General features: G+C 42.9%; 1 protein-coding gene across 2 annotated transcripts in view; it reads right to left on the bottom strand.

Annotated features, from left to right (window-relative positions):
- Positions 1–500: 500 nt before the first annotated feature.
- CACHD1 (cache domain containing 1) overlaps positions 501–26172 on the bottom strand; it is a gene marked incomplete at both ends in the record, with an annotated part of 214788 nt that continues 189116 nt past the window's right edge. For both annotated transcript variants that reach the window (XM_079698610.1, XM_079698611.1), the window contains 11 exons: positions 501–739; positions 14545–14646; positions 15279–15356; positions 16622–16783; positions 18084–18235; positions 19598–19714; positions 20586–20672; positions 20992–21152; positions 23043–23159; positions 23252–23351; positions 24754–24876. In XM_079698610.1, coding sequence (XP_079554736.1) covers positions 501–739; positions 14545–14646; positions 15279–15356; positions 16622–16783; positions 18084–18235; positions 19598–19714; positions 20586–20672; positions 20992–21152; positions 23043–23159; positions 23252–23351; positions 24754–24876 — 1438 coding nt within the window. The remainder of the gene's footprint in view (positions 740–14544; positions 14647–15278; positions 15357–16621; positions 16784–18083; positions 18236–19597; positions 19715–20585; positions 20673–20991; positions 21153–23042; positions 23160–23251; positions 23352–24753; positions 24877–26172) is intronic.

Raw genomic sequence — 26172 nt, 5'->3', positions numbered from 1 at the left:
GAGCTTAACACGAGTTCCATACAGCAACTGTGGTATCTAGGTACCGCTAAGAAACCAGGTGAAATCTTCAAAGCACACATTTCTCTCTGCATGTGCCACGTTCCCAGTCTCTGCTGGAACATATTTTTCTCTCTTCCAGTTAAGGAGAGCCGAATGTTTAGGGCTCCTCGGAACATTCCCCTGGCTCAGCTTAACCAAGGCTCCCAATGTTTCATTTGTAGGTTCCATCTCTGTTTAGAGGTTTGCTTCTGTTCATTCCGTTGGTATTATGGCAGGTTCATTAATCAGACTTACTTCCCCTCCATTTCACCACCAGCCTCGCATCTTCACAAATGTGATTTTGTCGTTGTTTCTCTTGTTTTGAAATATGTTAACAGGCAGGAAAACGAGTTAAACGACTCTAGACAAAGCACAGACACAAGTGGATTTGATGCTGGCTCTTTCTCCCTCCAGAACATTCCATATCTCCCAGATCTCATCTTCTGATGGAGGTGAGGAGGTTAGCATTCCGCGTCGACAGTGTGTACGGTCACGGCCGCCTGCAGGTGGTGGCTGTGATGCAGTGTGGGGTGGTGAAGGCGGTAGTGGTGGAACTTGTGACTTAGGAGGGCAGCAGTCTGAGGTGGGGTGTCCAACTCCAAGTCTTCATCGTGGTTTCCCACGTCCACCCCAGCCGACAAGGGGTCGTTGGTGCACGGAGGGTTTTCACTGTCTTCCTGTGGGCTCATGGTGCTGTAACCTAGAAGATGAACACAACAAACAGGCAGCTGAGAGCTTCCAGATGCAGGGAGGAGACGTCACTGCAGATTTCTGGGGCACTGGGAGGCGCTCCTACCTTTGTGTTACATAAGTGTCAACGTTTGCAGACTGTCAGCAGACCTCGAAGTGACTTATTTTTAAAGAGATCTTTTGTTAGCTCTTGCCTTAAAGCAATTACACAATAAATACATAATCATTTTAGACAATACGAACAAGAACCCTTTCCCCAAATGCCCAAACCAACAAAACCAAACCAAAAATCACCCCAATCCTTTCTGATCCATAGACCCCACAACTGACATTTGGGGAAATATCCTCCTACACTTTTCCCTGAGATAAGATTAAGGCTATTTTTTATTTTTGAGGGGCAAAAACAAACAGCTTCAAAATGCCTGAATGTGAGGCCACAGTAAGAACAAAAACAGCTACTACCATGGCAGCCCTGGTGCCATGTAATTCCTACACACTAACAAGGCACATATTTTAATGTCCATTTTACAGGTGAGGGAAATGATGATCAGAGAGGTTAATGAACTTGCCTGAGTTCCAGTCCCTAACAAAACACTAACTCTGCATACATTCATAGCAACTAGCAAAAGAATCAGCTATTCTCTGTGTAAGCTGGTTCACTGTATTTAAAGATTAATTTCTTTTGGTATTCTAAGTAATACATGTTTCAAAAGAAAATGCCCTTGCTGATCAAAGGACTTCATTCCAAGAACCTTGGCATGTTTTTAAATATTGCAAAAAAAAATCCCCTTTAAGAATTTTGAGAAGTGACAGCTCATTAATATTTCCACTGCATCTACAGTTAGCATCAATCAGCACTCACCCGTAGGTAGCGCTAGTCACATCCATGGCTGCAAAACTGACGTGCTTGCATACTAACCAAGCAGGAATAGTTTGTGGTTGAAAATGTTATGCTTCATGCAAAAATGAGAAAGGCAATTCTCAGTCCTCAATGAAATGTTGTTCAAACAACATAATTCTTTCAGTCCCACTCAACAAATATTTATCAGGCACCTACTATGTATAAGACACTGTGTTGGGCACTGCAGGAGACCCAGAGACGAAAACCTGATCCCTGCACAAGGAGCTGATACACTAGTGCTTGAGAAATAAAACAAGTACAAGCATAGCTCAGTTCAATTATTCATTTATTGAAGACCATCAGGAGGCTGAAAGGAGAGACTATGAAACACGAATAAGAGATGTCCCTTTTCCTTAAGGATTTCACCACTGAGTAAGAGACACATATTTACAAAATTAGGCTTATTCTAGTGCAGATAATGGTAAGTGCTATAATGGAGGTTTAATTGAAATCCAGCAGAGGCCTTAACTAATTCTGGCTGGAGGACTGGGAAAGCATCACAGGAGAACTCATACTTTAGTTGGGCTTAAATGGATGAGTAGGAGTTTGGTGAAGTGGCTAGGAGTAAAGGAACAGACGAGTATGGCCAAGAGGTGAAGAAACACAAGGCTATTCTTACACCACGTGGCTAGGATGAGTGCTAGCAGGTAGATGGAGGAGAGACTTTAACTTACAAGGTTTTGAGCAGACCAGAAAAATAGCACGATCATTTCTGTATTTTACAAAGAGAGTTCTGGAGTGCCTCCCATCAGGAAATTTACATAAGCCTCTTAGATAGCCTCATCCACCAGAGGGCAGACAGCAGAAGCAAGAAAAACTACAATTCTGCAGCCTGTGGAACAAAAACCACATTCACAGAAAGATAGACAAGATGAAAAGGTAGAGGGCTATGTACCAGTTGAAGGAACAAGATAAAACCTCAGAAAAACAACTAAAAGAAGTGGAGATAGGCAACCTTCCAGAAAAAGAATTCAGAATAATGATAGTGAAGATGATCCAGAACCTCAGAAAAAGAATGGAGGCAAAGATCGAGAAGATGCAAGAAATGTTTAACAAAGACCTAGAAGAATTAAGGAACAAACAAACAGAGATGAACAATACAACTGAAATGAAAACTACACTAGAAGGAATCAATAGCAGAATAACTGAGGCAGAAGAATGTATAAGTGACCTGGAAGACAGAATGGTGGAATTCACTGCTGCTGAACAGAATAAAGAAAAAAGAATGAAAAGAAATGACGACAGCCTAAGAGACCTCTGGGACAACATTAAACGCAACAACATTTGCATTATAGGGGTCCCAGAAGGAGAAGAGAGAAAGGACCAGAGAAAATATTTTAAGAGATTATAGTCAAAAACTTCCCTAACATGGGAAAGGAAATAGCCACCCAAGTCCAGGAAGCGCAGCGAGTCCCATACAGGATAAACCAAAGAAGAAACATGCTGAGACACATAGTAATCAAATTGGCAAAAATTAAAGACAAAGAAAAATTATTAAAAGCAGCAAGGGAAAAATGGCAAATAACATACAAGGGAACTCCCATAAGGTTAACAGCTGATTTCTCAGCAGAAACTCTACAAGCCAGAAGGGAGTGGCATGATATACTTAAAGTGATGAAAGGAAAGAACCTACAACCAAGATCACTCTACCTGGCAAGGATCTCATTCAGATTCGATGGAGAAATCAAAAGCTTTACAGACGAGCAAAAGCTAAGAGAATTCAGCACCACCAAACCAGCTCTACAACAAATGCTAAACGAACGCCTCTAAGTGGGAAACACAAGAGAAGAAAAGGACCTACAAAAACAAACCAAAACAATTAAGAAAATGGTCATAAGAACATAAGTATCGATGACTACCTTAAACATGAATGGATTAAATGCTCCAACCAAAAGACACAGGTTTGCTGAATGGATACAAAAATAAGACCCATATATACGCTGTCTACGAGAGACCCACTTCAGACCTAGGGACACATACACACTGAAAGTGAGGGGATGGAAAAAGATATTCCATGCAAATGGAAATGTGAAGAAAGCTGGAGTAGCTATACTCATGTCAGATAAAATAGACTTTAAAATAAAGAATGTTATAAGAGACAAGGAAGGACATTACATAATGATCAAGGGATCAATCCAAGAAGAAGATATAACAATTATAAATATATATGCACCCAGCATAGGAGCACCTCAATACATAAGGCAACTGCTAACAGCTATAAAAGAGAAAATCGACAGTAACACAATAACAGTGGGGGACTTTAACACCTCACTTACACCAATGGACAGATCATCCAAAATGAAAATAAATAAGGAAACAGAAGCTTTAAATGACACAATAGACCAGATAGATTTAATTGATATTTATAGAACATTCCATCCAAAAACAGAAGATTACACTTTCTTCTCAAGTGCGCATGGAACATTCTCCAGGATAGATCACATCTTGGGTCACAAATCAAGCCTCAGTAAATTTAAGAAAATTGAAACCATATCAAGCATCTTTTCTGACTACAATGTTATGAGATTAGAAATGAATTACAGGGAAAAAAATGTAAAAAACACAAACACATGAGGCTAAACAATATGTTACTAAATAACCAAGAGATCACTGAAGAAATCAAAGAGGAAATAAAAAAATATCTAGAGACAAATGACAATGAAAACACGATGATCCAAAACCTATGGGATGCAACAAAAGCAGTTCTAAGAGGGAACTTTATAGCTATACAAGCCTACCTGAAGAAACAAGAAAAATCTCACGAAAACAATCTAAATTTACACCTAAAGGAACTAGAGAAAGAAAAACAAACAAACCCAAAGACAGCAGAAGGAAAGAAATCATAAAGATCAGAGCAGAAATAAATGAAATAGAAACAAAGAAAACAATAGCAAAGATCAATAAAACTAAAAGCTGGTTCTTTGAGAAGGTAAACAAAATTGATAAACCATTAGCCAGACTCATCAAGAAAAAGAGGGAGAGGAGGGGCTTCCCTGGTGGCGCAGTGGTTGAGAGTCCGCCTGCCGATGCAGGGGACACGCGTTCGTGCCCCGGTCCGGGAGGATCCCACAGGCCACGGAGTGGCTGGGCCCGTGAGCCATGGCCGCTGAGCCTGCACGTCTGGAGCCTATGCTCCGCAATGGGAGAGGCCACAGCAGTGAGAGGCCCACATACCGCAAAAAAAAAAAAAAAAAAAACCCCAAGGAAACAAAAAAAAAATAGAGGGAGAGGACTCAAATCAATAAAATTAGAAATGAAAAAGGAGAAGTTACAACAGACACCGCAGAAATACAAAGCATCCTAAGAGACTACTACAAGCAACTCTATGCCAATAAAATGAACAACCTGGAAGAAATAGACAAATTCTTAGAAAGGTATAATCTTCCAAGATTGAACCAGGAAGAAATAGAAAATATGAACACACCAATCACAAGTAATGAAATTGAAACTGTGATTAAAAATCTTCCAACAAACAAAAGTCCAAGACCAGATGACTTCACAGGTGAATTCTACCAAACATTTAGAGAAGAGTTAACACCCATCCTTCTCAAACTCTTACAAAAAATTGCAGAGGAAGGAACACTCCCGAACTCATTCTATGAGGCCACCATCACACTGATACCAAAACAAGACAAAGATACTACAAAAAAAGAAAATTACAGACCAATATCACTGATGAATAGAGATGCAAAAATCCTCAACAGGATACTAGCAAACAGAATCCAACAACACATTAAAAGGATCATACACCATGATCAAGTGGGATTTATCCCAGGGATGCAAGGATTCTTGAGTACACACAAATCAATCAATGTGATACACCATATTAACAAACTCAAGAATAAAAACCATATGGTCATCTCAATAGATGCAGGAAAAGCTTTTGACAAAATTCAACACCCATTTATGATAAAAACTCTCCAGAAAGTGGGCATAGAGGGAACCTACCTCAACATAATAAAGCCCATATACGACAAACCCACAGCAAACATCATTCTCAATGGTGAAAAACTGAAACCATTTCCTCTAAGATCAGGAACAAGACAAGGATGTCCACTCTCACCACTATTATTCAACATAGTTTTGGAAGTCCTAGCCATGGCAATCAGAGAAGAAAAAGAAATAAAAGGAATACAAATTGGAAAAGAAGAAGTAAAACTGTCACTGTTTGCAGATGACATGATACTATACATAGAGAATCCTAAAAATGCCACCAGAAAACTACTAGAGCTAATCAATGAATTTGGTAAAGTTGAAGGATACAAAATTAATGCACAGAAATCTCTTGCATTCCTATACACTAATGATGAAAAATCTGAAAGAGAAATTAAGGAAACACTCCCATTCACCACTGCAACAAAAAGAATAAAATACCTCGGAATAAACCTACCTAGGGAGACAAAAGACCTGTATGCAGAAAACTATAAGACACTGTTGAAAGAAATTAAAGATGATACCAACAGATGGAGAGATATTCCATGTTCTTGGATTGGAAGAATCAATATTGTGAAAATGACTATACTACTCAAAGCAATCTACAGATTCAATGCAATCTCTATGAAATTACCAATGGCACTTTTACGGAACTAGAACAAAAAATCTTAAAATCTGTATGGACACACAAAAGACCCTGAATAGCCAAAGCAGTCTTGAGGGAAAAAAACGGAGCTGGAGGAATCAGACTCCCTGACTTCAGACTATACTACAAAGCTACAGTAATCAAGACAATATGGTACTGGCACAAAAACAGAAACACAGATCAATGGAACAAAATAGAAAACCTAGAGATAAACCCACACACCTATGGTCAACTAATCTATGACAAAGGAGGCAAAGATATACAATGGAGAAAAGACAGTCTCTTCAATAAGTGGTGCTGGGAAAACTGGACAGCTACATGTAAAAGAATGAAATTAGAACACTCCCTAACACCATACACAAAAATAAACTCATAATGGATTCGAGACCTAAATGTAAGACCGGACACTATAAAACTCTTAGAGGGGGCTTCCCTGGTGGCGCAGTGGTTGAGAGTCTGCCTGCCAGTGCAGGGGACATGGGTTCCAGACTTGGTCTGGGAGGATCCCACGTGCCATGGAGCAACTAGGCCTGTGAGCCACAACTACTGAGCCTGCGCATCTGGAGCCTGTGCTCCGCAACGAGAGGCCACGATAGCGAGAGGCCCGCACACTGTGATGAAGAGTGCCCCTCACTTGCCACAACCAGAGAAAGCCCTCACACAGAAACGAAGACCCAACACAGCCAAAGTAAATATAAAACAACAACAACAACAAAAAAAACTCTTAGAGGAAAACATAGGAAGAACACTCTTTGACATAAATCAGAGCAAGATCTTTGTTGATTCACCTCCTAGAGAAATGGAAATAAAAACAAAAATAAACAAATGGGACCTAATGAAACTTCAAAGCTTTTGTACAGCAAAGGAAACCATAAACAAGATGAAAAGGCAACCCTCAGAATGGGAGAAAATATTTGCAAACGAATCAACGGACAAAGGATTAATCTCCAAACAGCTCATGCAGCGCAATATTAAAGAAACAAACAACCCAATCCAAAAATGGGCAGAAGACCTAAATAGACATTTCTCCAAAGAAGACATACAGATGGCCAAGAAGCACATGAAAAGCTGCTCAACATCACTAATTATTAGAGAAATGCAAATCAAAACTACAATGAGGTATCACCTCACACCAGTTAGAATGGGCATCATCAGAAAATCTACAAACAACAAATGCTGGAGAGGGTGTGGAGAAAAGGGAACCCTCTTGCACTGTTGCTGGGAATGTAAATTGGTACAGCCACTATGGAGAACAGTATGGAGGTTCCTTAAAAAACTAAAAATAGAATTACCATATGATCCAGCAATCCCACTACTGGGCATATACCCAGAGAAAACCATAATTCAAAAAGACACATGCACCCCAATGTTCATTGCAGCACTGTTTGCAATAGCCAGGTCATGGAAGCAACCTAAATGCCCATCGACAGACGAATGCATAAAGAAATTGTGGTACATATATACAATGGAATATTACTCAGCCATAAAAAGGAACGAAATTGAGTCATTTGTTAAGACGTGGATGGATCTAGAGACTGTCATACAGAGTGAAGTAAGTCAGAAAGAGTAAAACAAATATCGTACATTAACGCATGTATGTGGAACCTAGAAAAATGGTACAGATGAGCTGGTTTTTAGGGCAGAAGTTGAGACACAGATGTAGAGAACAAACGTATGGACACCAAGGGGGGAAAGCGGCCAGGGGGTGGTGGTGGTGGTGTGATGAATTGGGCGATTGGGATTGACATGTATACACTGATGTGTATAAAATTGATGACTAATAAGAACCTGCTATATATATATATATAAAAAAAAGAGAGAGTTCTGGGACTTCCCTGGAGGCACAGTGGTTAAGAATCCGCCTGACAATGCAGGGAACGTGGACTCGATCCCTGGTCTGGGAAGATCCCACATGTCGTGGAGCAACTGAGCCCATGCGCCACAACTACTGAGCCTGTGCTCTAGAGCCAGCGAGCCACAAATATTGAAGCCCGCGTGCCCAGAGCCCGTGCTCCGCAAGAAGAGAAGCCACCGCAATGAGAAGCCCGTGCACCGCAAGGAACAGCAGCCCCTGCTCGCCGCAACTAGAGAAAGCCTGCGCGCAATGAAGACCCAACGCAGCCAAAAATAAATAAATAAATTTATATATACAAAAAAGAGAGAGAGTTCTGGTGGCAGTTTGGAGGCTGAATAAAAAGGAGAGAGAGGGAGGCAGTTAGGAGGTTATTGCAACAGCCCAGCTGGGAGTTGTTGAATTAAAACTATGGGATTGGACAGACAGCTCTGGGGGGTGGAAACAGTAGTAGTTCATCAGCAATTTGATGTGGGGGGCTGGGAGGTGAGGGGTGGTTAAAGAGGACTGCAACTTACAGTCAGGATGGTGAGAGGGTGACTCCGAGATCCTGAGTCTCTGGGAAGGTAACGAATTTTGTTTTTGCACATCTCGATTTTGAGAGTTTGTGAATAACATATGTAGAGATACCCAGCCAGAAAAACAGGCACGTTGGCCATAAATCAGGACAGAAGAAGGAGAGTTCGTTGTTGTGTGTCCAGCATTACTGAATGCCCTCTTGGTGCCAGATGCCAGGCTAGGGGCTCAACAGAAAAAGGGGTAAGGTGAGGCCCCAGCTTCTGAGAAGCCCATAGTCAAGAAGGGGAAACACAGGTGCGAAACCAGAGGCATTACAAAGGAATACCAAAGCTGATGAACTTGGCTTAGGATCCTGGAGGAAGTGACCCATGAGGTGGCCCTCACGGGAGAGAGGGGTTCACTAGGTGAAGAAAGGGGTGGAAGGTACTTCAGGCAGGGAGATGAGCATATTCAAAGACCAGAAGACCGAAAGGCTCCATCGATTTGAGGAATGGGGAAAAGCTTCACGTGTAGGAGAAAAGAGCAAGAGATGAGGCTGGACAGGCGGGCTGAGACCAGACCAGCAAGGCTGGTCAAAGGGCAGGGGGAAGGTAGATGGCAATAACATAACGTGTGCTTTAAGATGAGCCCTTGTAGCAATGAGGAGGCTGGCCACAAGGAAGGAGGGATCTGAGGCTCGGAGGACAGGGGACTGAGCATCGGCCCAAGAAGACGGCAAGGCCGTGAAGTGGGACATTAGCCGTGTTTAAGTGGAGCGAGCAGCTGTTCAAGTTCAGGGAAGGGCTGGCTCTGGTGACCAAATGGACCTCCTGGTGAAGATGCCAAGAGGGTTAATATCCTTGAGGTTTCTAGGTTCAGATGCTGGAGGAACAGTGATGCCTTTACCCAAGATTAAGAGATCAGGAGCCAGAACAAGATTCTCAGCTTCAGTAGTGCTAAGTCTAGAATGTAATGTAGGCTTTAAAACCTCAGTTACAAATGTTCTACACATAAGAGACTAAAGTACTAGAAAACACATTTTAGCAAAATCTCAGTGTCTGTGTCGATTATTTTTAGCCAACCTTTAGTGCTAGGCTGTCTTCATCTTGCCTCCTGGATGCCTTCCTGACTCTGCTCATTTACAAGCACCCATCGGAACTGACAGCTGATTTTCACATTCGTGGTGTAAAATTCATAGTGGTCCTTCTGCCTGCCTCACCCTCCCACCTTCCCTTATCTTGCTGTTGTGCTTCACGTTATGTTTGAAGGTCTTTTCTGGGAAACCTTCCCAACCAACATCCACCCCACCCAGTCATACCAACCTATAGGGGTTCTGGTGTCTCTTCTGTGAGTTTAAACGGTATTCTGTGCACATCCCTATCTTAGATTTAACCATATTACAAAAAAATATAGGGCTGTCTTGTCCATTAGCAAACTATTTCTTAAAGTACGAGGACTTACACCTTACACAAAGCACGTGCTTAAAAAAAAATCACATAATTTTTTCAGCAATCTGTGGTTCTGTCTGGTGTGACATTTTACCAGTCTCATCTAATAATGAAGACATTCTAGGATTCACTGGGCCCTGCCTGGAGCTCTGACTTAGAGTCCAGGGGTGCTCTGAACCTGGCTGGTCACAGGCCCAGGTGGGCGGTGACCTTGCAGCCATTCCCAAGGTAACTCGGGGGCAGCCCCGTTTCTCCTGGTGCTTTCTGATGAGAATCCCAGCAGGGACCCCTCCGAAGGGAACCCCTCTGGGGCAATTCTGTTTTATTTCCTCAGTGGGACACTATCGCTCAACCCCTCTGTAACTTACTCAGGCTTCCTCTTATCTCAGTAATTCATGGAAATCTGGAGGGAGGGAGTAGCATGTTTCAGAGAAGCAGGAGAAAGCCAAACACGTGCTCTCACTTAGCAAATTAAATGAGTGTTTACTCAGTGCCAGGCAATTCTGTGGAGTGCTGGGCACAGTGATGCATAAGACAGACGCGGTCTCTGACTCATGCAGGAAGCAGCACCATTTAAGACACAGAGGACATTTACAAATACTTTCAAAGAAAGACTTCTTTACTATCCAAAGGTGCATGCAGAGAAATTCCTGCAAAGCCAATTTCAAGGAGAAACAGGCTTCAGGAAGGAGGCCTGGCATCCATACGGAATAGAAGAGTCAAATTAGGCTTTTGCTCTTTGGCATTCTGCTAATGTATTTATCTGACAGTTCTTAAGAAAACCCTCTTGATGGCAAGGGCTGTTAGGCCCCTCTGGGGACTCACTCACCCCTTTGTGGTCATCACCCCTTTGTGGTCACAGCGAGTAACTGCAGGAGAATATCTCTGCACTTCTAAAAATGGTTTCGTGGTGCACTACATAGTTTTTGACCAGATTTTCAAGGTTCAGCATTTGCGTTTTAAGTCTTTTGGAATTTACTTCGCTAGGGGAAAAATTCCCTTTTACAAAGAAAAAAATGGTGCTTAATGTACATTTTTAATGTTTCTAATGAGATGGAAACTAAAACACAGACTCACAAGGAATAAATACATACTGGTGGTTTTTAACTTAAAAATAAGCCAATTGGGGCTTCCCTGGTGGCGCAGTGGTTGAGAATCTGCCTGCTAATGCAGGGGACACGGGTTCGAACCCTGGCCTGGGATGACCCCACATGCCGCGGAGCTACTAGGCCCGTGAGTCACAACTACTGAGCCGGCGCGTCTGGAGCCTGTGCTCCGCAACAAGAGAGGCCGCCATAGTGAGAGGCCCGCGCACCGTGATGAAGAGTGGTCCCCGCTTGCCACAACTAGAGAAAGCCCTCGCACAGAAACGAAGACGCAACACAGCAAAAATTAATTAATTAATTAATAAACTCCTACCCCCAACATCTTCTTAAAAAAAAAAGGCCAATTGATTAGTTAGAATATGATATTTTCAAGAGAAATAATGGGCAAAGCAGAGTGTAACAGTTAATAGTCAAGTGCTGGAAAACAATCATTCTACATGTGTTAGAACGTTGATAAAAATGATTCTACTTTTCAGAAACCATTCTTATTTTGAGTAGTTTTCTTTTAAGATACAAAAATTAAAAATTAGGTTCTTTTAAAATACAAAACTCTGTTGGCCACATGAAATATTTCTAGTTAAAAATGCAGCCTGGAGTCTCCAAGTTTAGCTTGGTAACATTTAGTTTTAATTCTGGGAATATCACCACTCTGAACCATACCATGAAAGTCTGGTCTGTTCCATACTTATATATTTGTATCTTTTATTCTTTTGAGGCTTCCTTTTGTGCGTGTCCCCTCTCCCCACCAGGGTCTTACATGATTTACTTGCAGATAAAAGTGAACTCTCTCCCCATCTTCTTCTTTGTTCCACTTCTTTAAGGAAGCTGTCATAATTCAGCCTTTTATCAGTGTTGTGAATACATGCATGCATTTACAGTTTCCTGCTGGATTATCAATTCCTTGAGGGCAGAGTGGGTATGGAGGTGAGGTCAGCTCTGAGCTCATGCCTGCCATGTGTTATCTCGCTTCATCCTCACGACAACCTTACCAGGGAGGAATTTCTAATCCCGTTTTAATTATTAGGAGACTGAGGTCCGTGTAGCTTCACTAAGGTCTCACTACCTGGAAAGAAGGGGAGAGGTGGGATTCCAAGTGAATTCTGCTTGACCTATCTTTTTTTTTTTTTTAATTTTTTTTTAATTTGCGGTACGCGGGCCTCTCACTGTTGTGGCCTCTCCCGTTGCGGAGCACAGGCTCCGGACGCGCAGGCTCAGCGGCCATGGCTCACGGGCCTAGCCGCTCCGCGGCATGTGGGATCCTCCCAGACTGGGGCACGAACCCGTGTCCCCTGCATCGGCAGGCAGACTCTCAACCACTGCGCCACCAGGGAAGCCCTGCTTGACCTATCTCATAAGCTCTTCTATACCACGCTGCCTGGCAGAAATAAGGCCCATCCCGCCCCCTTCCCCAACTCCTTCCTCTCTGCCAAGCAAACAGCAGATGCCTGCCTGATACCTTCACCAAATAAGAGAACACACGCTTGAGCAAGTCATGTGCCACGAAAGAACTAGACCCGATTTCCGTGTTTAATGGGTACCTATGGTTTATCCTCTAGGTACCACAGGGACATTAGCTTGATGCCACCACTTTTAGTGACCCACCATACAGGTTCAGGGATATGACAACACTCGGTTAAATGCTGTTGACTTTGTGGTGCCTTTGGAATTACGTGGAATGTCAATGTCTTCCACGTCTTCTGGCGTTGCATTCTGTCTGCATGAGAAACTCTGGGGCTAACAGGGATCCAATTATTGTGAAAAATGAAAGAAAGCAAGCCCTTAGCTAGATTCCTTAGCTTTTGGGTGCTGACACTGCACTATTCCTTTTATCTCAGCTGTTGCTTCATATGCCATTTTTACTAAGATGATGGGAGGGCTAATGGAACATTAGAAACATCACTCAGAATTCCAATTTTGTACTGAAGCAGTTTCTACCAGGGGAAAGAGAAGGGGAGGTGGGGGAGAGGGAGAGAGAGACGGACAGGGAGAGAGAGAGAGAAAGAACTCAGTATTTCTGCTGAATAAGAAATTATTTCTGTTGAACTTTAGTAGCCTCAAACCTGTTTTATTATTCAAAGGAGAAGAGACACAGAACTGCCTGGCAGAATGAATTTATGCAGGTTCAAAGGTTTTTCTGGAAAAAAGGCAGAAAGTCAAAGAAACTGAGAAATTTAAGTTCTGCTTTGACTCTCCATAGAAACCAGAAGTTTCTATTTAGTTGGTGGGAACAATGTCATTCAGAGCCCAAATTAAGAGTCCCCAATTTAAAAATCAGACCTTTGGCTTCTCCTGTTTTCCAAAGGGAGTTTGAATATCTGGCTGTGGTGTAAAAGGCCACATTGGTTGCTTTGATGAACATCTATTCCTGCATTTTTTAGCACAGGTGTGGAAGCACACTGCTTGAAGACATTTTTTTTTTTTTTCAGGGTAGATGTGGAGAAAGCAGAATAAAAAAAGCATAAATGCATTATTTATGCATTAAAAAAAAGACCTGATTCTGGGAAGAAAAGAAAGATTTCTGGAAAATTAAACAGCTATATGAAAAACAAAAAGATCTGACAATTACAGGAAAGGATGTACACTTCTGTTATATTTTTGTGCAACAGTGGCAGGGATGCCTAGACAGTAGGACACATCTGCTGTTCTCTGTGACAATAAGCCATACGGGCACTGGGAAGGTGAGAAGGTACATGGTGGCCATGCTGTTGGTACAGCCGTGGACTTGATAATTGGTAGCTCACTTAGCACCCAGTGTCTCTTCACAACTCAGTCCCGACCCTTCCCGAGCACCTCACAGGCACTTTAGGCACCTCCATGACTTTGTACACACCAGTCCCTTTGCCTCTAATATCCTTTGTCCCTCGTTTTTCTTTAATCATCCTTCAAGGCCCAGGGTAAGTGTTGTCTCTTTGGTGAAGCCTTCCCTGGGGCTCCAGGCCAGGCAGGAGGTCAGGGCAGGGGATGCCAGATGACAGCATGGATTCTTGCCAGGCCCTGAGAGTATGTGGCCAAGAGAGCCCTTGTCGATGCTGGTGTTTGCCAACCAACATCACTGGGCAGCAGGACCTATGAGTAAGCTGATTCACTGAGAACCAAGTGGGGTACCACTGGTTCTCAGTGAATGGGTAAGCAGGTACCACTGAGATGATCTGGATGCTTATTCATGGAGAAAACCCAGGAGGCAATCTGTGTGCCCAGAGGTCATCTCAGATATGCTTGGGAATGCTGAGCCGTAAGCCAAACTCTCCTAGGGCTCTTATAAAAGTTTCATGTTGGAATGTATCTTTTTGGAAAACTATGTCAAAATAATTTACCTGAGCATGGAACAGGAAAGAGAGAGAAGGGTTATTTATGCATAAATAACTTGTGAGCATTGGCCCATAAGTGCACCAGGGTCCTCAGGGCCTCAAGCGCAGGAAGCCAGACCTTACCATGATCACTTTCTGTTCCCGAGCGACCCCAGTAGCGACGCCTCCTTTCTGGACTGTGTGCGTGCCGTTCGATGACCGCGGCTATAAATCGAGTATTGCTGACTGTGGAAGGCAAGGATGGTTAGTCACTCTTAGGCCAGTATCTTTATTGTATCAAGCGCATTTGCGCTAAGTAGGCTCTTTCACATGATGGGGGGAGTTATTCCTTGCAGAGCTAGAATGAGTAATTTTTTAACAATTCTGAGGATTAGGGGAGTTGGTTTTAGGACTGGGACAGCAAGAGCTCCCTAATGACATATCTCCAACATGCATCAAGGAGATATACTCTGTATAGTTGAAGGCCAAAGTATCTCAACACACATGGAGCTCTCTTTTGATAAGAGAAATGTTCTTTTTCTTCCCCCTGAGTTGTATACATTAGTTAAGGGATTTAAAAGAAATGCATACCTGATGACTCCCTTTCTAAAATGCTATACTGGAAAGTAATGAGGAGGAGAAAGAAAGGGAAGAGTAAGGTGTTTTAGGCCAAAGTACTTAATGCAACAAAGAACACCCTGAAATCTTTTGAGATGTACTAGAACAAAGCAAATACCTATGCTTATTCCTAATGAAAATGGGGGAAAAAAAGAACCCCATCATGCCAAAGCATCTTAAACTTTAATACGAGAAAGCACATTTATTCTGGATTAGCCTCCTGCTGCCACGTTCTGCATGGAGGCAGCCTGGATACTCACTGATGCCTCTGTCTTCATGGCCGTCATCATCCCTTTCATCTCTGTCATTCTCCAGGTTGGACATACGCACTGACATTTCTACCCATCATTCAAAAGAGAGAAACATGACTATTTAATCAAACAAAATCACCCACTTTAATGCCCTGCAGAGTGCTCATTTGATGACTGGATGACAGCATTCCATCAATGAACTGATGCCCCATCTCATTTTTTTTTTTTTTTTTAAAGGAGGAGGGAGCAGGAATCAGAAGAGAGAACAAGAGGTGAATCATCCAGAGGGGCACCTGAGATTGATTTCTGGAGACAGAGGAGAAAAGATGTTGATTGAGGCTAACAGGTCTTTAATCCTCTCCTCAAGTACCTGAAATGGAAGGAAGGGGTCTAAAACCACGGCTGACTGTGCTGATAAAATGGTGCTACAGAATCCTATAAAAGGCCAGGCCTAAGGTTACACTGGACGGCAGTCATCCTCAGTCACACCAAACCTTACCAAGAGGAAAGAGCTTTGTGGTCAGCTCAGTTACTAAATCAGACAACACGATCCATGATCCCCCGACAGGATTGCGACCACACTGAAATATTCCAACATCAACTAATCATGACTGCTGCCAGGCTCCTGACCAAGTCCAGGAAAAATGATGAGTGAGGCTTATCTCCACAAAGGTCAGGGTAACACATCCCAAGGGGTTTTTAGGGAGGATGGGGATGGTCATTAAATGGTTTTGTTCCTTGCAAACGAGCACAGATACCACATTTAACTCTTGATATGGAAGCCATAATTACCAATTAATCATTTTGTATCTGACTTCACGTCCTTATCCAGGTTGGACAGTCCTTATCCTGTTTTAAGAGATGTGACCATTCCTTTGAATGTGTGGTCATTCACACAATATAATAATAGCTGCAACAGAACAGATTCATGTTCTTGCCAGTAGTGACCTGAGGTATCTTTGGTCTGCCCGTCTTTTCGGAACAGCAAAGGCAGCATATCTGAGCTTAGTGAAGAACAACATTTCCCACTCAGCATCCCAGCTCCCCTGACTGGCTTATTCCAGAGGCAAGCTATGGCGGGCTCACGCTTGTGTAAGGAGAGAGATAATCTAGGGATTTTCTGGGGAATCAAATGGGGCTTGCAGGATTTAGGCCCTAAAGAATGAGCTGTGAACTAAAGGAGGGAAGCAGGCTTTGGGGACCTCCGAATCTACTCCACGGTAGCAGGAAATGTAGCACTGGTCTTAACAGTCGCTTAAAGGCTTACAACTGGTTACTGTCCTTCTCCCCTTGGAACAACCCTGAGAGCCTGCTGCCTCCTGGGGGAGCTTTGGGATTCCTTTCGAGCTCACCTTGGGCAGCAAGAGGAGACATATGCTGATGACTCCGGCGATGAATCTGATGACGGTACGCATACACGGCCAGGACCAAGACCATGATGCAGCCCATGATGCCTCCAGCCACTGGACCCACAGGGGCACTTTTAATCATGTTCAATGTGACAACCTCATCACCTTCATTAAAATATAAACAAACAGATGTCCTTCATAAAGATTTCCCAAGTGTAGCAGGAGATGGGGACAGGGGTGAGATGGGAAGGAATGCAGTGGGAAGGGGTTTAGTGAAGATATGTAAGAACGGCTGCTTTAAGCTTTGAATCCCTTAAAGAAGACCCACCAGGATGTGGGAACAGGGCTTCCTTTAATTTCTGGGTCTCGGATGAAATGTTGCTTGCTTGCAGAGCACACAATTGGCAAGGACTTGTGAAATAAGCGAGTGGCTGAGGATCCCTTACACATGCAGTGCCCAGTCCAAGGGCCCAGCCCTGGGCTGTGCACTACTCTTAATACAGAGGTGAGGCAGGGCAACGTGGGTCTCTTAGCACATATTTACTCTACATCGTGTCATTTATTTCAGTGGCTCAGTCACGTGACCTCCAAAAAGGATAAAATTTCAAAGCATATTGGGTTCCCTTTAAGACACTATTTGCACTTTTCAGACAGGAAACTGCAGGTGGGCACATAAAGTGACTTCTTGGAGCAAGGTCACTTCAACCGTGTCCTAACCTGGTCCGGTAGTCATACTAGAGCTCAGAAGCCTTCCTCACATAGGAAAAGCTTTTCTTCCACAGACAGGCTAATGTGGGGAGATGTCAAAAAAGGCATTAACTAAAGGCTTAAGTATCTTTTCACTTGCCAACTAAGCTTGAGGAGCTTGTGGTAATTCCAGAAAGACACTGAGAAGATCTCAGGGTGGGTATGCAGGTAGTATTTTTGAGGTCTTGGGGCCTAATCCCAGTGGTGTTCCTCCCAAAAGTGTCCCTGTCCCCCACCCCAAGCCACCCCCCACTGCACTGGATAGCTCTGGCTCTTGCCGACCTCAAGGACCTAAATAATAATTTGTAGCCATAAGATTTCTGCCTTCACAAGTTGTGAGGGAAGGTAGCAGCAGGAAAGCGAAATGCACGGGTCACTCTGCCCATCGCCAGCCCTATGCTTCTGACAGCTGGCATTCACATTCACACAACCCCACAGTTCAGCTGCTCAGAAATCAGGCCTGATATTTCTCAGAACAAGCTTAATGGGAATGAATTCCAGGCTTGCAAAATTTGGCAGGAAAGATGGCTGCTTACTCTGCACAGTATAGCTAGCCAGCTTTGAAAGTAATTATTTGCCTTGGTTTTGCAACGAAAAACTACTGGCCAAGAAATCAGGGAAGTAGGGTAGAGAATTATTTTAAGATCTTTGTCCTAGTATAGAGGCAAGAAAATATGTTTTCAAGAATCAAATTATTCTGGGTTCCCCAAAAACATACCTATTGCTCCCATGTCATCAACATAGGGGCTTTTGGCTCCAACGATCCCCCCGAAGCATTCTTTCTGGGGCGCACAGTAGGATTTGTCCAGGTGGGTCTTGCCATCGCTGTCTACCATGCACCATTCACAATCCAGCACACCAAAGCAGTCCCTGCCAGAAAGACAACGCTGAATGTTCCAGAAAGCGGTGTCATGCAGGGGAGAGCACATGGACTTGGGCATCAGATAGCTCTCAGGGGTTCCATGACTCACTAGTGCTATAACTCCTTGAGCCTGAGTTTCCTTTCCTTATAAAAGGAGAACAGCCATACCTGCCACGGGAAAGCTGTCTAATATCCCTCAACAGCTTGGAGATGAGAGAAATAGAACCACTCTCTGTGAATCAAGCCATGAAGTCCACACATCATGGATTAGTGCAGGGTCACTCAAAATCATCTTAAAAGACCACATGGCCCCAAGGTTTGTTAGACTTCGGCCTAACACCCCCCAGGTATATGGTCATTAAAAAAAAAAGAAAAAGGCGGCCTCCCTGGTGGTGCAGTGGTTGAGAGTCCGCCTGCTGACACAGGGGACACGGGTTCGTGCCCCGGTCCAGGAAGATCCCACATGCCACGGAGCGGCTGGGCCCGTGAGCCATGGCTGCTGAGCCTGCGCGTCCAGAGCCTGTGCTCCGCAAAGGGAGAGGCCACAACAGTGAGAGGCCCGCATACAGCAAAAAAAAAAAAAAAAAAAAAAAAAAAGAAAAAGGAAGGAAGGAAAAATTGATCAAACAAGTTGGGGAAACAGTGGATAAGTTAAACAGATTTCTTTGCTGCCAATTTCTTATAACTTTTAACATGTTGAGTGCATTCTGACACAGTGTTTCTCAAGCTCAATAGGCTTTGGGTTACTGCATAACACACCGAATTAATCTATCTGATGCCCTACCATTCCTTTGCTAAAATACATACTGAAAGTAAAACTGGCTGCCCCTTTTACCCACTAACTTTGTTGAATCAAATGGCAGCTTGCAGCTGTTTAGTCCCAAACACCCTAGGGAGGAGGGGGAGGGAGCAGGGAGCATGTGGCTTTCAGTTCTCAACACGACTGTAAAGCATATCTGCTTTCTAAGCAACAATTGATGAGCTTCAATGTACCACACATAGAGCTGGGTTCTGTTTCTAGAACCCATGAGTTCCTGCCCCCTTGCCCTTGCTTCTTCATGTCATTTCCTCTCTTACTCCTCTTATTTCAAGAATAACTTTTCCATCCACAGATGAGGCTACTAAGATATGGTACATGTGCCAAATACCTGTAACAAGTGGAAACCAAATAACATTAAACCTGGTAGATAAAAGGCATATCAAAATCAGTTCTAGATCTGAAAAACTGGTACATCTTTTTAAAACATCAAGAATGGGGATGATAAATACCATCTGGAAAAGCTCAACGAGGCTGCTGGTCCCTGTTCTTTACTAGGTTCTGCTCCTGCAGCTAGGATGTTGATGTGAAATCAGCACCAGGCACTGCTTACCCACTCTCCATCCTCTGACTGCACCTGCTGTTGACACACTGGTGAAGAGCATCCTGCAGGCCGGGGTCAATAGCCGTGTACGTCACTGGCTCCTGGTGTACTTCACAGCTTGGGTTTCTACGTAGGAGCAAGTCTGAAGGTTAGGACCAATACCATCCATATTCCAAACTCATCATGCCCTTGGCCCCTGACAGTGTCAAACAGATCTGGGTTTGAATCCTGGTTTTGTCACTTAGCTCTATGAAACCTTGGGCCAATCTGGCCTGAAAATCTGTCACTGAGATAAATAATGCTATATTATGTGTGAGCATCTGTGTGTGTGAAATGTTCCTACATGTTTATCAAAGGGTTAATTTGAAAACTAAGTGACAGGGCCTCCCTGGTGGTGCAGTGGTTAAGAATCTGTCTGCCAATGCAGGGGACACGGGTTTGAGTCCTGGTCCAGGAAGATCCCACATGCCGCAGAGCAACTAAGCCCATGTGCCACAACTACTGAGCCTGCACTCTAGAGCCCTTGAGCCACAACTCCTGAAGCCTGGGCGCCTAGAGCCTGTTCTCTGCAACAAGAGAAGCCACTGCAATGAGAAGCCCACGCACCGAAATGAAGAGTAGCCCCCGCTCACCACAACTAGAGAAAAGCCCACACGTAGCAATGAAGACCCAACGTAACCAAAAATAAAGAAAAAAAAAAAGAAAGAAAACTAAGTGACTTACTGGACATACAGTATCTGACACGTGTTAGGCACTTAGTTAATGCTTGTAACAGTCTCATATTTTTGTAAATAGCACATATACTCAAAAATTTTTTAGCATTTATATTCAAACCTGAAAGTGGACTTCACTTTAAGACACTATGGAGTTTGAAAACTGGCTCACTGAACAGTTCCATCATCAGAATGAATCACCTTCTTATACTTCCAACTCGAAACAAATCTATAAACAAGACTGCCATTATAAATATGCACACACACACACATTTTAAATTTACCTGTTCTCTGCATTGGTGAGGTTGCCAGTGCACTCATTGACCTCTAGAGGGCACTCACAAGGACATTCACATTCATTTTGTTCCATTCTGAAAAGGAAAAAGAAAGTTACTATGCAGCGGGTTGATAAACTATATATTGTACATGCACCTAGGGAAATGAAATAAAGACACCATAGTTAAAAGTGACAGTAAAAGCTATCCCTAAAGGTTTAAATACACAGTTGACCTCAATCCATTGTTCTTTGGACGAGGATGCTGCAAACAACACAGCTCTAAATGCTTTTGTAACCAGGAGTTTCCTTTCCTCTAGGACACACCTGAACACTTCATGTTTATTTTGCAGTTGGCAACAGTTAAAATATTCAGTAGTGTGGTAAACAGAGAATATGACCTGTCCCATTTTTACCGGTGACAGTTGAGACAGAGCCGGTCCACCATGCTACAAGCACAGAAGGCAAGAGAGTCACACGTTTCGTTGACGATGCCGACAAATGCATTGGTTCCCGGGATCCTCGCCAGTCTGTATTTAGAACAGTGACTGCCGTGCACAAGGTTCGTCAAATCCCCCTGTAGACAACAGAGTTGTCAGAAGTGACAGACAACAATGCAAAGATTCAGCTCTACCATCCTGAAAACAACCCTTCAACCAACTGATGAAGAGTTCAATCCAACTAAAGCAAGCATCCTTTCCTTCGTTCTATAACAAGAAAATGTGATAGGTGGCTTCATGAAATGTCTACAATATTTGAAAGCCAAAGATTCTAAAGCAGCATTGTAAAGTTGAGTATGGTCATTTTCTCTGCACGTGTCATATGTAGTAGGCCAATTATTTAAGCCCATGTTGGTTTCCATGCCAGTTATCCCTTATGTGTGCATGGTGAGGATAAGCCTAACCCTGAGAATCATGGCACTGAATGGTTTCTTAGAGGTCTAGACGAATTCTTTACTGCCTGGAAGATGCCCACCTTCACAATATAAGCAATAACATAGGCTTATCAGCCTGTTAGCTCCAATAACCAGGAATGTTCCAATTCCATTATGGAATAACTTGGGCCATTAAGAATTTATTCTAATTCATACTCCACTAAAATTTGCAAGTCTGAAAAATTTCTACTGGAATATCCTAGCTTCTCTGCTGAAGACTCAGAAAATCATTGTACAAATGACAGAAGATAACACAGAGTAAGGCAGACTTTCATATGACAACCTTACCTGACAGCCTCCCTCCGATTACACGCATGTGTGTCAATGTCACCTTTACAGAAAGTGCTCATCAGAATGGGTATGGGGGTTGAACAGAGTAGTAATGACTTCCCTTGCTTTGAACACACTATCCTATTAATATATTCATTCTTAAAACTCTTCTAGGGCTTCCCTGGTGGCACAGTGGATGAGGGTCCGCCTGCCGATGCAGGGGACATGGGTTCGTGTCCCGGTCCGGGAAGATCCCACATGCCGCGGAGCGGCTGGGCCCGTGAGCCATGGCCACTGAGCTTGCGAGTCTGGAGCCTGTGCTCCGCAACGGGAGAGGCCACAGCAGTGAGAGGCCCGCGTACTGCAGAAAAAAAAAGCCCAAAACAAAACAAAACAAAACAAAAACCTCTTCTAGAACCCTACACAATTGTTTTTACAATCACTTTTTCTGAGACTTAAGTTCAGGATTTTCATTTAACCTCTTTTGTTTTTGACTTCAAGCTAATTTTATTTTATTTATTTAAAAAAATTTTTATTAGGGTACAGTTGATTTACAATGTTGTGTTTGTTTCAGGTGTACTAACTCAATACATCTTTAGGATTATCTTTTTAATAATACATGTAATGATTTGTGAATACATTTACTTCTTGTGAATAACTTTTTGAATGTTGGTTCTGTCATGACCCATTCTCTCTCAGCTAGGATTATTTACAAATTAATAAGTATATCCTTAAGATCTCTAACCATACCCAGGTAAATTTGTAGCATCTCAAATCACAAGAGAGTATTCTAAGCTTAAAAAAAAAAAAAAAGGAATTATTTTTGGATGATCCACATAAGAGCTCTCATCTAACAGGGTGGATGACCAAGAACTAACCTAATTTGGCTTTAAGAATTTAGGGAGACTGAGTAATCTCTAGAAGACAGGAAGAGAGGACCACATGGTGCCACATATATTTATACAAGAGTGTGGGAACAGACTTCAGCAGACATTTCAAAGGGCTTAGATTGGGTATGTCTTTAAACAAACAAAACCAAAGCAAAATACCAACTGTGAAACCTTAAAACACTCACTTCTCCATTCAGGGCTTTATATCCCACAACCATCAGACTGGGGAGTTGGACTAAGGTCTGTCATGTCCTATCACTCTAATTCCCAGGCAATGAAACAGCCGGTAATAGCTAACATTCAGACACAAACCATGACTCCATTGCAATTCCATAGCCGGATGGGAGAAGAGAGCGTTGAGGAATCAACTTACCACTAGGCTCGTGTTGAATTTATAAAACCTCTGGACCGTTCTGTCACTGAAGCTGTTGCACAGGTTCTTCTTTACAAAGTTGGGGTGGTTCAGGATGTCATTTGCTACCAGGGGCTCCTACCAAGGCCAAGCAGAACACAAGACAGATGCCATGTGGTTAGTGAGCCGCAGCCCGGTGGAGAACTGGGCTCTAGCTTCGTGACAAATACCTTGTGGGTGATGTGCTGCTGTTCCACGGGTGCGTGTCCTTTGGGGTCAATGAGGGTTGGATGTGCCACCAGATAACCCCTGTCCTCCATTATGAAGCACCTGTGCCAAGACAATGACATTCCTCATTCACAGAAGCTGCTGTTCTATGCTTCTGGAGAGCATCTATCTTGCTAGTCCTGACACAAATTGCATTTATCAGGTTCTCAGTAAATATTCATGGACGAAATGAAGGAAGGCTGGCAGTCAGGTGACAGACACTTAATTCTCAAGGCGCTGGATTACCTGGCATACGGTTTAAGGCGAGAGAGTTACACCTGACTCTGAGGTCACCTACATACTTCGTACAGAATGTGACCACCCAGACTAAGTAAGATGGGCTCGAAGATCTTTTGCAAGAATGTATAAAGTGGGACATTTTTTTCTTTTTTCTGGGGAGGGAGATTCCGAAAGAAGCAGTCTTGGGTATTTACAGGCACAAATTTTAGGTAAACCATACAATTTCCTCTTTCAATGACAAACATACCTAAAATACAACGTTCAGAGGACATGCAAAAATATATTTGATGGAAACACTAAATAAGTGAAGTTAGAACTGCTTTAATCAAGACTATATTCTGTGCTATTTTACTTTCCATTTGTCATAACAGTTTGCTGTGAATCCTGCATTTCCCCATTAAGGGCCCATGTGAAATTTAGCAGTGATATGAAGCATGGGTCATGAGTTGGAAATAAAGCTATTTTTAAAAGTGGCCTGGGGGCTTCCCTGGTGGCACAGTGGTTGAGAGTCCATCTGCCGATGCAGGGGACATGGGTTGAGAGTCCGCCTCCCGATGCAGGGGACACAGGTTCGTGCCCGGGTCCGGGAGGATCCCACATGCCGCGGAGCGGGGCCATGGCCACTGAGCCTGCGCATCCAGAGCCTGTGCTCTGCAACGGGAGAGGTCACAACAGTGAGAGGCCCGCGTACTACAAAAAAAAAAAAAAAAAAGAAAAAGTGGCCTGTATTAAATCAAGGGAATGCCCTTGCTTTGATCAGACATGCTCTTTTGAAATTCAGGTGGCAAAGACTTTTGGTTCCATGAGCCTCTTTCTGGGGAAATGTACAAAGGAACAGTCTAAGCATCTGAAAATCTCACAAAGACTTTGGTTTAATAACTAAGTTCACATCAAAAGTACCACCCAAGAGTACCCTCTGGTCTTTCTAGCACCCAAGATATGGGAAACCTCTAATTACTGACTCCTAGAGAAACAAGAGCTTTTGGAGAATTCTGTGCCACAGTGACTCTTCTTGTTAGAAGCCAAATCTGTCCATCTAAGTCATAAACAGCATGCATCTTAGAAAAATAAAAGAACAAAAACTTCCTGAATAGAACACCCAGGCAACGGACTCAATTTCTGACGCTGACTATGACAATGTGCTTGGCATTAAACTGGAGATACCTGACATCTTTTTCTTTGTATTTTGCAGCTAGATAGGATATGGGGTCCCTGAAGGGCTCACCTTATTTTGTTGCCACCATCTTGGTTACAAACTGGTAATAAGTCCATCAGAACCTTGTAGAAGTATCGAAGCGTGAAGTCAATGCCCATCACAGCCACAGTGTGCCCGGAAGACAGCTGTGTACTTCATGTGAAAATGATCAGTGAGAATAAGAGGTGTGTCTTATTTAAAGGCAAAAGCTATGTTCACTCATAAGGACATTGTATGGTATCAGAAACACATGACTCCTGTTCTCCGCACTTTCCACCCTTGGAGAAACAATTAACTAAATGACTAACTTAGCATAACATGGAGATTTGAGAAGAGAAAAATGTAAGATTAAAGGTAGGACTTCCCAAGTAAGACTAGCCCAAAACATGGGCAGCTGTGGAATATGGCTAGTCCTAACTATAGATGTTCAGACAATGGTGGGATTATTCTTTGTCAAGAATATGGGGGTGGTGGGGGGATAGGCATCAGCTGGGAGGTTTAATGTGTGGCTGTTAGGTTCCTTCCAACAAGGAACCTTTATTTCTCCTTCAATTTTTTTTTTTCTAATTGAGGTATAGTTGATTTACAGTGTTGTTAATTTCCGCTGTACAGCAAAGTGATTCAGTTATACATAGTTATACATACTTTCTTTAATATTCTGTTCCATTATGGTTTACCATAGGATACTGAATATAGTTCTCTGTGCTATACAGTAAGACCCTGTTGTTTATCCATCCTATATATAAAAGCTTACATCTGCTCACCCCAACCTCCCACTCCATCCCTCCCCCAAACCCCTCCCCCTTGGCAACCACCAGTCTCTAACAATGAAACTTTAGACAAGGAGGCTGAGTGATGTCCTTGGTTATTTCCTTCATTTTATAGATCATGATAAATCTATAGTTATTAATCTATACATCTCATTTTATAGAGCTCTCAAAGGTTAATTAGTTTTAGGTCATACAAAACTTAGTGAAAACAACGTTTTGTTTTCTTTCTATAACACTAAAGTTGGCTGTACTCAAAACCCAGCTCACATTCTAGAACGAGACTCTCCTGGTTCATAGGCCAGTTCTGTCTCCATTCTAAAATGCTACTCTCAAAAATAGAAGCACCAAGGAAGAGAAAGTTGGGCAATACAACATGATGCTTGCTAGCCTTTTAGCTCTGGAATCAATCAGATCTGGGGTCAAAATTCGGCCTGGTTGATTTCTATCTATGGGGCTCCTGGGATGCTACTTAACCTATCTAAGCCTCAGTTTTCTTATCTGAAAATGGGGTTAATAACAGCTCAGAAGAAACTTCCCAAAATAAAGTCCTCTTTGGGAAAATCAAAACTTGGGAGTGAAATTAGCTTTGCTATGTAGACAACTGGTTACTAACAACACTGATACTAACATATTAACTCAACTCACCACTCACCACCCCCATCAAAAAAAAAAAAAACGG

The sequence above is a fragment of the Hyperoodon ampullatus genome, assembly GCF_949752795.1.
Source record: "Hyperoodon ampullatus genome assembly, chromosome: 2".
Taxonomy (NCBI): domain Eukaryota; kingdom Metazoa; phylum Chordata; class Mammalia; order Artiodactyla; family Ziphiidae; genus Hyperoodon; species Hyperoodon ampullatus.
This window is presented reverse-complemented; position numbering and strand designations above follow the sequence as displayed.